The sequence below is a fragment of the Stomoxys calcitrans genome, chromosome 3 (assembly GCF_963082655.1).
Source record: "Stomoxys calcitrans chromosome 3, idStoCalc2.1, whole genome shotgun sequence".
NCBI classification, from domain to species: domain Eukaryota; kingdom Metazoa; phylum Arthropoda; class Insecta; order Diptera; family Muscidae; genus Stomoxys; species Stomoxys calcitrans.
Genome location: NC_081554.1, coordinates 185,151,693 through 185,165,615, shown reverse-complemented (window position 1 = coordinate 185,165,615; position 13,923 = coordinate 185,151,693). Strand labels below are relative to the sequence as shown.

At 38.4% G+C, this 13,923-nt stretch overlaps 1 protein-coding gene across 1 annotated transcript in view; it reads right to left on the bottom strand.

Annotated features, from left to right (window-relative positions):
• The window catches only part of LOC106093690 (gamma-aminobutyric acid type B receptor subunit 1), a 400,156-nt gene that overhangs the window by 55,673 nt on the left and 330,560 nt on the right, over positions 1-13,923 (bottom strand). Inside the window, exon 8 of the mRNA XM_059366135.1 lies at positions 5,874-6,023. Within this exon, the coding sequence (XP_059222118.1) occupies positions 5,874-6,023 (150 nt within the window). The remainder of the gene's footprint in view (positions 1-5,873; positions 6,024-13,923) is intronic.

Genomic DNA, 13,923 nt, shown 5'->3' with positions numbered 1-13,923 from the left:
CAAGTAACAAAGAATCGCAATTGGTCTATATTCCTTGGAATTTTTAGGCATTGGGATGACTTTGGCATGCTTTCACGCTAATGGAAAGTAAATTGTGGTAGATAGGATTTGAAATCATAGGTTACATGAGCAATAATAAGGGGGAGCAAGAGTCTTACAAATCTAGGATCAATGCCATCAGATCCGACAGCGTTAGACTTTATAGTCGCGACGCACTCAAGGACATCGGTGGGACCAATACAGCTGCTGCCAAAACCAGAGTCGTCATCTAAAGAGGGGGAGATATTGAAGCCATAGAAATTGGGATCAACTGGGATCGGTGGGACATTAACAAAGGCATCATTAAGCCCGAAAGAGGGGGAGATATTGAAGCCATAGAAATTGGGATCAACTGGGATCGGTGGGACATTAACAAAGTCATCATTAAGCCCATTGATGTCCAAGTTTGTAAAACATCTATTAGTATCTTTTCCAATTCCTATGTCTCGAATAATCTTCCACGTTCTCTTGGAGCCTATTGCAGAAGTTAAGCGTCTGTACTAGTAGTCTTTCTTCACTATCTTAATCAACTTATTGACGTGGTCCCTTTGCTGAGCGCAAGGCATCATGTAACTCAGGCGTCCTGAAACGTCTCCACCTGCGATGCGACATATTCCTCTCGTGAATAGCCGAACGAATATCCCGGGAGTACCACGGTTTCGATCTGGGGGACACTTCTCTAGACTTGAGTGGAACCGTAAGTTCCTGTAGGTCACGGATATTCCTCTGTAGAAAGTCAGTTTGTTCATCGATAGTTTCCATACGAAATATCAGCTGGCAGTCAATGAGCACAGCACTCGAAAGCAAAAAATCGTGGTCAAGACGGGCAATATCTCTATATGAAAAAGTTTCCCTAGTCCTGGTGAGCTCAAATTCATAACATTAAAAAGATCAAGTCATGGTTCGAAAACATGAGGCTGACAGTTGGTCGTATAGGAGGACTTTAGAAGTGTCACTAACAAAGTACAGATTGAGAAGTGTGCTGGAGGATGCGGAGAAATACGTGGGAATTGTTCAATTGACAGGCAAAAGCCCCAAGGAAGACATTTCAAACGTCAAGCCCGTGTCATGTAAAACGTTAGAGTTGAAGTCCCTAGCAACCACAATGTCAAGGACAGAGAAAAAATCTCGCGTATCCGTACGTTTGTTCGGTCTATAAACGCACCCCACTAGGAGCTTGTTATCGGCAGCAGACACCTCAACAAAAACATACTCAATTGGGCCACCTGGGTTATACTTTATACATAACTGAGTATTCAGGTAGTTTCTCACATATAGAGCGGTGCCGCCCTCCACGACGTAATCTATCAGCTCTGTGCACGATATATCCTGAAAGATCAATAAACGCATTAGGTGTTGATTGATTCAGCCACGTCTCCGATACACACACTATATCAATGTCAGAGTTCTCAAAAATCATCTTGAATTCGTCAAGCTTGTTATTCAGGCTTTGGGCATTAATATGACAGATATTTAATCCCTTAATAGACAGACTTTTTTCTGTGACAATTACACTACTTCCGTGGTACACATGATTCTGTGCATTTGTGGGAAGTTGTATTGATGGCTTCGAACGCTAGACAACGCCAACGGCTCTCGCTGTAGCTCCGTGTGCCCAGGCTCGAATCCCAGCCAGGCTCTGCCGAATTTTTTTATTTTCAAGTTTTTTGCCTGTTAAGCCTAGTACTGACTTCGATTGTGCGGCAAATGTTGCTAAACATCCATTAAATTTTGTGAAATCTCACAATGTTTCCAACAATGTTGCTTAGTTTTATACCCACCACCGAAGGATGGGGGTATATTCATTATGTCATTCCGTTTGCAACACTTGGAAATACTCATTTCCGACCCTGTAAAGTATATGTATTCTTGATCAGCGTAAAAATCTAAGACGATCTAGCCATGTCCGTTCGCCTGTCTGTTGAAATCATGCTACAGTCTTTAAAAATGGCGATATTGAGCTGAAACCTTGCACAGATTCTTTTTTTGTCCATAAGCATGTTAAGTTCGAAGATGGGCTATATCGGATTATATCTTGATATAGCCTCCATATTGACCGATCCGCCGATTTAAGGTCTTAGGTCCATAAAAGGCGCATTTATTATCCGATTTTGCTAAAATTTGGAACAATTAGTTGTGTTAGGCCCTCCAACATCCTTCGTCAATTTGGCCCAGATCGGTTCAGATTTGGATATAGCTGCCATATAGACCTATCCTCCGATTTACGGTCTTAGACCCATAAAAGCCACATTTATTATCCGATTTTGCTAAAATTTGGAACAATTAGTTGTGTTAGGCCCTCCAACATCCTTCGTCAATTTGGCTTGGATCGGTTCAGATTTGGATATAGCTGCCATATAGACCTATCCTCCGATTTATGGTCTTAGCCTCATTAAAGCCACATTTATTATCCGATTTTGCTAAAATTTGGAACAATTAGTTGTGTTAGGCCCTTCGTCAGTTTGACCCAGATCGGTTCAGATTTGGATATAGCTGTCATATAGATCTATCCTCCGATTTATGGTCTTAGCCTCATTAAAGCCACATTTATTATCCGATTTTGCTAAAATTTGGAACAATTAGTTGTGTTAGGCCCTCCAACATCTTTCGTCAATTTGGCTTGGATCGGTTCAGATTTGGATATAGCTGCCATATAGACCTATCCTCCGATTTAGGGTCTTAGGCCCATAAAAGCCACATTTATTTTTCGATTTTGTTGAAATTTGAGACAGTGAGTTGCGTTAGGCCACACGACATCCATCTTTAATTTGGCTCAGATCGGTCCAGATTTAGATATACCTGCCATATAGACCGATCTCTCGATTTAAGGTATTGCGCCTATACAAGTCTCATTTATTGTCGGATTTTGCCAAAATTTAAGGTGTGAGTTGTGTTAGGCCCTTCGATATTCTTCATCAATTTGGCTCAGATCGGTTCAGATTTGAATATAGCTGCCATATAGACCGATATCTCGAGTTGAAGTCTTGGCCCCATAAAAAACGCATTTATAATCCGATTTCACTGAAATTTGGCATAGTGACTTATGTTAGGCTTTTCGACATCCGTGTCGTATATGGTTCAGATCGATTTATTTTTAGATGTAGCTACTAAAAAACCAATATTTTGCTATACACAATTGAACAATGACTTGTATTTGTTAGTATTTTGTCCAAATCGGAATATATTTCGATAAGCTGCTATGGGGGCATAAGGAATGCATTTTTCGTCGGATTTTGAAGAAAGGAGGTTTACATATATACCAGAGGTGGTGGGTATCGAAAGTTCAGCCCGGCCGAACTTAACGCCTTTTTACTTGTTTGCCCATAAGCAGGTTAAGTGCGAAGATGGGCTATATCGGATTATATCTTGATATAGCTCCCATATTGACCGATCCGCCGATTTAAGGTCTTAGGTCCATAAAAGGCGCATTTATTGTCCGATGTCGCCGAAATTTGGGATAGTGTTATGTGTTAGTGTTTGTGTTAAGCCCTTCGACATCTTTCTGCAACATGGCACAGATCGGTTCAGATTTGGATGTAGACCGATCTCTCGATTTAAAGTCTTGGCCCCATAAAAGGCAAATGTATAATCCGATTTCGTTGAAATTTGACATAGTGACGTACGATAGGCTTTTCGACATCCGTGTCTGCCTGGCAAATCAGTTCTACCCCAATTGCATTCCGGCTCACCGGTCTATCCCGTGATTTATGACGTCAATGGAGTGGTGTTGTCTTTACCTCTTATCATTAAAGGTGATCATTCCAAGATATCCCTAAAAACCAAAAATGTATTCATCGAATGTACTGCGACGGATTTAACCAAAGCCGTGACATAGAAAAGACCTCGTGGCTCTTTACCCTTCGCCAGCTTTCTATAAAGTAATCCATGCCCCACTTATTGAAGACATTGCCAACGAGTCATTTCAACAAAGAGAAAAACGTCTGGTCGAAGGGCACCGGTTCTTGCTTAAATATTGAGTGTCTATGATGCTCGATGGCACCTTTAAATAACTAATGTCTATGACGTTCCCGCAGCCATCGGTTCTATGGACTGAAACGAGGATGCTTACCTATATTAGCTTGACGAGGAGCGCTACTTTCTAATGAAAATGTGGCTACAACAACAACGTGGTGGGTTACATAGAGGGGAATTTGGAGACACCCCACTTCACTGGCGACCTTCTTGGATATAGAACGGACGTTGATAACATATGACACTGAACGCCTGGGTTCGAATCCTGGCGAGACCATCAGAAAAAATTTTCGGCGGTGGTTTTCCCCTCCTAATGCTGGCAACAATTGTGAGGTACTATGCCATGTAAAACTTCTCTCTATAGAGGTGTCGCACTGCAGCACGACGTTCGGACTCGGCTAAAAAAAGGAGGCCCCTTATCATTGAGATTAAACTTGAATCGGACTGCACTCACTGATATGTGAGAAGTTTGCCCCTGTTCCTTAGTTGGGCAAAATTTTCACTTGATCCCCAAAAAATTTGGGCTCATACGCCCTTCCCTGGTTGATATGAGAGTCCCCCTCTTCTGGCTAACTAAAGTCATGCTATCCTGGAGGGCAGAATAATCAATGCCTCACCGGCAGAGGGTTCAATTGTGGATGATTGCGACCTCTCTTGTAACTCTTGGTTGGTTCAATGAGATTCTCTGGTACATCGAGGAGGAAACGGTGAAGTTGATTACCTATGCTGGTGTAATGGTCATATGGCTTGCCAGTTGCTTTCTCCCTACCACCTCGAATCTGTTTCAAGGCGCTCTGAGGAAGCTGTCTAGCGCTTGGCATTAACACCAGCAAGACACAGCTGGTGTTGAGCAAAAGAAGAAGGACATATGGCGAGTTCAGAGTACAACAAGGGCTTATTTCTCTTTATTCATGTCGAAACTCTATGGGCAGAAGTTGGTGACTTAGACCAGGGTCCACTGGATGTACACTGCTGTAGTTCGGCCGATATGCACCTATGAGTGTTGGGTATGTCATCGGGCCCTGAAGAGGGTGATGGAGAAGGTACAGGGTATAAAGGCGGTGTTGATATCGATGGCGACCACTGAATGTGATACCTGATCTGAGACCTTTGCACTTGTGGTACGTAGAGGAGAGGGTACAGGGCGCTCTTCGAATTTCGGGCATTTGTTTATTCTGCGGGGAGCTAATGGTGTGGATGACTACATGGCATTGGCAAAGCGACGAACTGTGTGCCGAACGGATTTTTCTTCGATGACGACCTGAAGTTTATATTCCCAAAGAGGGTGCCGAACTTCTCGGGGCCGTCTATTTACACGGTTGGGTCTAAGTTGAAAAGGGCACTGAAGCGGGTGCAGTGTCTTTCATTATACATAAAATCTCTACAAACACATAGCAAAATAAAAAATTACAACATTTCTTATTTGAACTAAAAGTTTATTGCAAACAGGTGAAATGTTGCTGCGAAAAATGCTAGCAACAATGTTGCTAGCAACATTTTGAAATCATTTCGTAAAAAGAAGAAAAATTTCGTAGTCATTTCGCAAAAGTTTTTTTTATAGTGCGCTTTGACAGTTGTTCGGGCGAAAACTCGAGGTCAGTACTAGGCTTTAAAGCGAGCATAAAATTTTTGTTTTTTTATTTTAGTTTTTTTCCAACAATATTTTTAAAATTTGAAATTTTTCACCTTATTTTTTCACCTGTTCCTTAATGGAATGTTAATGGTAAATTTAGTTTATTTTGTTTTCAGTTATCTTGCAAAATATTCCAAATTTTATTTTGTTTTTGTTTTTTTTTTTTTTATTTTTATTGTAATTTCTTTTCTTTTTTTATTTTTATTATTTTTACTATTTTCTTTCTTACCTTCCCTCCTATCCATCGTTCCGCATTCAGCCATGTCAAATTATCCAATTGGGTATCGTAGTAACCCAATTTCTCATATCTTCCATTAATCATTTGCTCAATTTGTGTTAAAGCAATACGATCTCCCTGAGAGCTGAACGCCACAACACCCTGCAATTATACAAAACAGGAAAACGGAAATGTGTTTTTATAATGCATTTACCAGTCGTACTACAGCCTCAGCTTTGCTCTCTATAAACAATGTTTGCGCATTGTGGTTTACAACAAAGTGTTAACCACACAATGTGGTTTAAGGCTGGGGGGAGGGGATATATGTCAAATATTGAGATGGTTAGCCAACAATAGAGAAATAAAGCGAAATAAGTAGGCTGAGTAAAATATCTATGAATCTAAACATAGTTGGCAATTTTCTATGAAAATCAAATTTTGATAAAATTTTCAAAAAAATTAAAAACGTGGAAAAAAAGTTTATTTAAGACAAATAAGAGCGTGCTAAGCTCGGCCGGGCCGAATCTTATATACCCTCCATCATCCATCCCATTTGTCGAGTTTTTTGAGCGGTATCTCTTATTAGGCAAATAAAGAATAATGGATAGGTACTCGAGATATATCACCTTATAGTCCGATTCGTACCATAAGTGATTTACGTTTTGAAGACCATAGCAGAAGTCATTGGGTAATATTTCAGTCCATTCGGATAAGAATTGTGCCGTGTAGGGGCTCAAGAAGCATAATCGGGAGATCGGTTCATATAGGAGGTGTTGTATCAGGCAAAAGATCGATAAGACCATATTGGACACGCATGTTGAAGGTCATCGAAGAGCTGTCGTACAAAATTTCAGAAAAATGAGATAAGAATTGCGCCTCTAGAGGGCGCATGATCACAGATCGGTTTACATGAAAACTATATCAGGTTATGCAACGATTTGAACCATATTTATCGCAGTTGTTAGAAGTCATTACAAAAAATTTCATGCTAATTTTCAGTCAAATCGAATAAGAATTGCGCCCTCTAGAGGCATAGGAAGTCCAGACCCAAGATCGGTTTATATGGCAGCTCGACCAGGTTATGAACCGATTTGAACAATACTTAGCACAATTGTTGAAAGTGATACCAAAACTCCACAAAATCTCATCCAAATCGGATGAGAATTGCGCCCTCTGGTGGCTCAAGAAGTCAAGACCCTAGATCGGTTTATATGGTTGCGATTTGAACCATAATTAGCACAGTTGTTGGAAGATAAAGCAAATAAAACACGGGCAAGGTCTCAGCCATATCGGATGAGAATTGCTCCCTCTAGATGCTGAAGAAGTCAAGATCAAAGATCGGTATATGGCAGCTATATCAGGTTATGAACCGATTTAAACCATACTTAGCACAGTTGTTAGAAGTCATAGCAAACAACTTCGTGCAAAATGTCAACCAAATCGGATGAGAATTGCGCTCTCTAGAAGTTCTAGAAATCCAGACCCAAGATCGGTTTATATGACAGCTGTATCAGGTTATGAACCGATTTGAGCAATACAAAGCACAATTATTGGAAGTGATACCTAAAGACCATTTGCAAAATCTCAGACAAATCGGATGAAAATTGCGCCCTCTAGTGGCGAAAAAAGTAAAGACCCCAGATCGGTTTATATGGAAGCTAAACCAGGTTTTGAACCGATTTGTACAATACATAGCACATACTGTTGGAAGTAATACCGAAAGACTATTTGCAAAATCTCAGTCATATCGGATGAGAATTGCGCCCTCTAGAGGCCTATAAGTTCCAGACCCAAGATCGGTTTATATGGGAGCTATATCAGGTTATGAACCGATTTGAAAAATACATAGCAGAATTGTTGGAAGTGATACCTAAAGACCATTTGTAAAATCTCAGCGAAATCGGATGAGAATTGCGCCCTCTATAGGCCAAAGAAGTCCAGACCCAAGATCGGTATATATGTTAGCTATATAAAGTTATGAACCAATTTGAACCAAACTTTGCAAAACTGTTAGAAGTGATATCAAAGCATCAAGTGCACAATCTCAGCCAAATCGGATGAGAATTGCGCCCTCTAGATTCTCAAGATGTCAAGATCGAAGATTGGTTTATATGGCAGCTATATTAGGTTTTAGGATTAGCAGTTGTTGGAAGACATAGCAAACAACTTCATGCAAAATGTCACCCAAATCAGAAAAGAATTGCGCTCTCTAGTGGCTCAAAAAGTCAAGACCCAAGATCGGTTTATATGACAGCTATATTAGGCTACCAACCGATTTTAATCATACTAAGCACAGTTATTGGAAGTGATACAAAAACACCACGTGCAAAATCTCAGCAAAATCGCATAAGACTTGCGCCCTCTAGATGCTCAATAAATCAAGACCCAAGATCGGTTTATATGGCAGCTATATCAAAACATGGACCGACATAACTTATATACAACCCCAACTGACCTACACTATAAGTATTTGTGCAAAATTTGAAGCGGCTAGCTTTACTCCTTCAAAAGTTTGAGTGCTTTCGGCAGACAGACGGACGGACGGGCAGACGGACGGACATGGCTAGATCGACTTAAAATGTCATGACGATCAAGAGTTTATATACTTTTTGGGGTCTTAGACGAATATTTCGAGGAGTTACAAACAGAATGATGAAATTAGAGTACCCCCACCCTATGGTGGAGGGTATAATAAAATTGTGTTAAAATAATCCTATAGAATGGAAATTTTATAAAATTTTTGATATATTTTTTCAAAAATCAAATTTTCCCAAAAATATTTTTTTTTTGATTTTTATACCCACAACCGAAGGATGGGGGTATACCAGCCAAGTCATTCCGTTTGTAACACCTCGAAATATTCCCCATAAAGTATATATATTCTGGATCTTCTCGACGATTCGATTCGATATAGCTCCCATATTAAACGATTTCCCGATTTGACTTCTTGATCCCCTAGAAGCCGCAAATTCCGTCCGATTTGTCTGTAATTTTACACAAAGCGTTCTGTTGCGACTTATAAGAACTGAGCCAAGTACGGTCAAAATCGGTCTGCAACCTGATATAGCACCCATATAAACCGATCTCTCGATTTGACTTCTTAAGTCCTTAGAAGCCGCAAGTTTTGTCCAATTTGGCTGAAATTTTGCATGCGATGTTCTGTTACGACTTCCAATAACTGTGCCAAATATTATCAGTCTAAAACCTGATATACCTCCCTTGTAAACCGGTCTCTTGATCATCCATATTCGGTTCCTAGAAGTTTCAATTTTTGCTGGTTTGACAGAAGTTTGGTATGTAGAATAAAATACTGCCCTTGAACTAAATTTATTTTGTATTAATTTCTCGCAGAATCCATGGTGGTGGGTTCCCGAGATTCGGGCTGGCCGAACTTAGCATGCTTTTACTTGTTTTTAAATAAAATTTCGAATAAATTTAAAATAGAAATTTCCTCGAAAATGAGGCATTTTTTCGATGGATTTCACATTTCGAAAACATTTTCTAAAAAATTTGACAAACAAGTTTTTTTTTAATTTTTGATAAAATATCTTCGATTTAAAGGTTTTCTAAATTTTCCAAAAAAAAAATATTTTCTTACGATTTTTATACCCTACACCACTACAGTGGTTCGGTGGTCTGTCCATGTATTTGTGTAATCAAGATTGAGGTCGCATTTATTGTCCGATTATCATGAAATTTTGCACAACTCTCTTTTTTGTTCCAAGGACGACCGCTATTGATTTTGAAAGAAATAGGATCAGATTTAGAGACAGCTCCCACAATTTTATTCCGATTTTTACAAAATTTTGCACGTCATATTGGGTTGCCCAAAAAGTAATTGCGGATTTTTCATATAGTCGGCGTTGACAAATTTTTTCACAGCTTGTGACTCTGTAATTGCATTCTTTCTTCTGTCAGTTATCAGCTGTTACTTTTAGCTTGCTTTAGAAAAAAAGTTGCTTTAGAAAAAAAGTGTAAAAAAAGTATATTTGATTAAAGTTCATTCTAAGTTTTATTAAAAATGCATTTACTTTCTTTTAAAAAATCCGCAATTACTTGTTGGGCAACCCAATATTTTATTGATTAATCAAATTATGCTTGAAAATGGAGGACACTTTACGAACTTTAAGTTCTAAGATAATGTAAAGTTCTCAAAAATTGTCTATTCCCCACACATTGTCTAGCGAAACACCTTAGGGCTCCCCTATATTGAAGCTCCCTATGCATACACCCACACTCTTACACAAATTTTTATTCATGTTTATGTGTTCGAATTCTTGTATAAATTTTCAACTCTACTACAACGTGAAGCATATGTAGGAATTGTGGCATTTGGTCAAAGCCTCCTGGGGCTACACACACACTCACACACGTATGACACCACAATTGTCTGTATCTTCTCGTAGCTGGCCCACATGCATGAATAAGTGCTAGTATGCCCGTATGATATAGATTTTGGTTTTTCAAAAAAATGTCACAATTTTTGCTTTTTTGTTGTTCAATGCTGCAAGAGCGGGAGATGTGTTTGCCCTGGACCAACCATAAAGTATGTGGTAAGATTGGAAATGTTGGCCACGTTGCTGGGCCACCACTAAATTGGTTGTGTGTTTGTGCGTGGACAATGACAACGATATCCACGTCGAAAAGGGCGTTTACAATTTCGGCAATATTTCCTCAGTTCAGTGCTTGCTGAGTGCGTGTAAGGGGTGCAATGTGATGCAAGCACGTTATACGAAATGACACCATTTTTGGAGTATTGGATTTGTGAGCTCGGGGGGATTGGGGGATACTGCTGCTGTATGAGAGAAGAAAAAATGTGAGGTAAATTAACGTGTTGGGTTGCAATGTTTTGTAAGGCATGGGATAGGGCTTTGGGCCAAATTTCAGCCAAATCAGGTGAACATTTGGGCTTCTAAGGGCTCAAGAAGTCAAATCCGGGGATCAGTTTATTAGGGGCAATATCTTTTTATAGGCCAATTCGCATCATACTTGGCATGGATGTTGAAAGTCTTAACGCAAGTCTTTGTTCCAAATGTACATCCGTTTGTCGAAATCACGATAGCGGTCAACCGCGTAAAGCTGGCCGCTTGAAATTTTGCAGAGTTACTTCATATTGAAGTAGGTCGTTGAGGAGTGCAAACGGGCCATATCGGTTCAGATTTAGATATAGCACCCATATAAACCGATCTCCCGATTTGACTTCTTCAGCCCTTGGCAGTCTCAATTTCAGCCAAATCGGAGAAAAATTGAGGCTTCCAAGGGCTGAAGAAGTCAAATCGGGGGATCGGTTTATATGGGTGCTATATCTAAATCTGAACCGATATGGCCAGTTTGCACTCCTCAACGACCTACTTCAATGTGAAGTAACTCTGCAAAATTTCAAGCGGCCAGCTTTACGCGTTTGATTTCGACAAACGGACGGACATGGCTAGATAGACTCAGAATGTCGAGACGAATATATATATTGGGTTGCCCAAAAAGTAATTGCGGATTTTTTAAAAGAAAGTAAATGCATTTTTAATAAATCTTAGAATGAACTTTAATCAAATATACTTTTTTACACTTTTTTTCTAAAGCAAACTAAAAGTAACAGCTGATAACTGACATAAGAAAGAATGCAATTACAGAGTCACAAGCTGTGAAAAAATTTCTCAACACCGACTATATGAAAAATCCGCAATTACTTTTTGGGCAACCATACTTTATGGAATAACTAGATTAGCATACCCCCATCCTATGGTAGTGGGTATAAGGAGGGCCATATCTTGTGCTCCTAAATACTTTTTTACTTCAAATTTGTAACAATTAGAATAATAAGCACATTTCACATATGTTTCAACTTTCACCCATCAAAAAATGGCAATTAAAAAAAATTCTTAAATTTTATGGCTTAAATGACAATCAAAGAAAAACGACTGCCAAAAATTACAACTTGAAGTGACTGGGCTGTCATGAAAGGAATATTCCAGACAATGGCAATATAAAGAATTATAAATGAGCTTGGTGGTGTGTATATGATCAGATTACTTTGTGGTAAGTCTCAAGTCTCAATGCTACACACAAAGAATACATTTTTATTTGCTCCATTTTCAAAGGCATTAAAAATCAACGCACGCCTTTGGTGGTGGCATACATTTCTCATAGCAAAACCTTAAACGCGCAATAACAGCATTTAAATTTAAAATTTATTCAAGAAAATTTCCGAAAGATTATACAAATACAAGGCATTGTTCATAAATATGTTAAAGTCAAAAGATTCGTGGAGAGCAAAAATGGAAATTCATATTTCTTGCATAACAATTTCATTATTTAAATTTTTCATAAATTTCCCCTTTGGTTTAAAAATTTTAAATATTTGCTCATTATTTACCATTTACTGCAAGTACAGCATGATCTAATTAAATTTTAATCATTTCGAAATTCTGCATGTAAAATTTGAACAATTTATTACCACATCTGTGGTGTTGGCATTGTGGGTTATGCTTCGTTTGCAAGATGCTTTAAGCAACAACTCATTTAATAATTGTTAACAATTGCAAAATAATTCATAAACTCATACAGTGGAGGGGAAAACAGAGTAGAAACAAATTTAAAAAATTTCAAAATTAAAATTTTTTATGGAATTTTCAGGAATTTTTGCACAAAATCTTATAATGTTTAGGGGAAATACAATACTTCACAATTTTTTCATATAGCAAAGACTCTTCTTAAAAGAATGTAGTTTGAACTTTTCAATTATCTGCTATATTAAGGAAAATACAAGCATTTTACTGGGGATGTTTAAAAATTAATAGTAATCATACGCACTATGGTACCAAAAATTAAAATTATGAAAAACTATTAAATCTTGCCCTTAAATGAAAAATAGAAAAAAAATTAATAATTTAACTTAATGCGAGTTATATAAAATTGTATATGCTTAATTGTAAAATAAATTAGTATTGGTTTTAGGCTCCGTATATGTGTAGGTTGCCCAAAAAGTAATTGCGGATTTTTTAAAAGAAAGTAAATGCATTTTTAATAAAACTTAGAATGAATCAAATATACCATTTTTTACAATTTTTTTCTAAAGCAAGCTAAAAGTATCAGCTGATAACTGACAGAAGAAAGAATGCAATTACAAAGTCACATGCTGTGAAAAATTTGTCAACGCCGACTATATGAAAAATCCGCAATTACTTTTTGGGCAACCCAATATTTATGGCTGTCCGCCTGCCAGTGTTTCGATTGTCCTTTTGCTGTTCCGTCTCTCGAGAGCACTATCTTACTAACAAATATATATAAGACTATCATTAAAACACATTAGAAGATAGATTTTTGGGATTTTTAGCTTTTCGACTGCCCGTCTGTAGAAAAAAAATAGTAAAAAGGCATTAAGTTGGGCCGGGCCGAACTTTGGATACCCACCACCTCGGGTGTATATGTAAACCCCCTTTCGCCACAATCTGGTGAATATCGGATAACTTATGCACCCAAATTCTGCACTCATTGTTTAATTTTGTATTTCAAATTTCAGCGAAATCGGTTAAAAAAAAGCTTTTATGGGCTTTAGACCCTTTATCGGCTGATAGCTCTGTATGGAAGCTATATCTAAATATTTTCCGATCTAAACCATATTTGGGACGGACGTCGGGAGACCTAAAACTACCCAGTCGGATGCCGGGAGGATTAAAATAACTCACAGTTGCAAATTTCAGCGAAATCGGATAAAAAATAAAGCTTTTATGGCCTTCAGACCCTTTATCGGGAGATCGGTCTATATGGCAGCTATATCTAAATATAGTCCGATCTGAACCCTATTTGGGTCAGTTGTCGGGAAGCCTTAAACTACTCGCTGTTTTAAATTTCAGTAAAATCGGATGAAAAAATAAATTTTTATGGGTATTAGACCCTTTATCGGAAAATCGGTCTATATAGCAGCTATATCCAAATATGGTCCGATTTGGCCCGATCAAGAACTTAACTAACGTGCATCAAAAAGACGTATCTGCGCCAAATTTCAGTTCAATATCTCAATTTTTAAAGCCTGTAGAGTGATTACAACAGACGGACGGACAGTCGG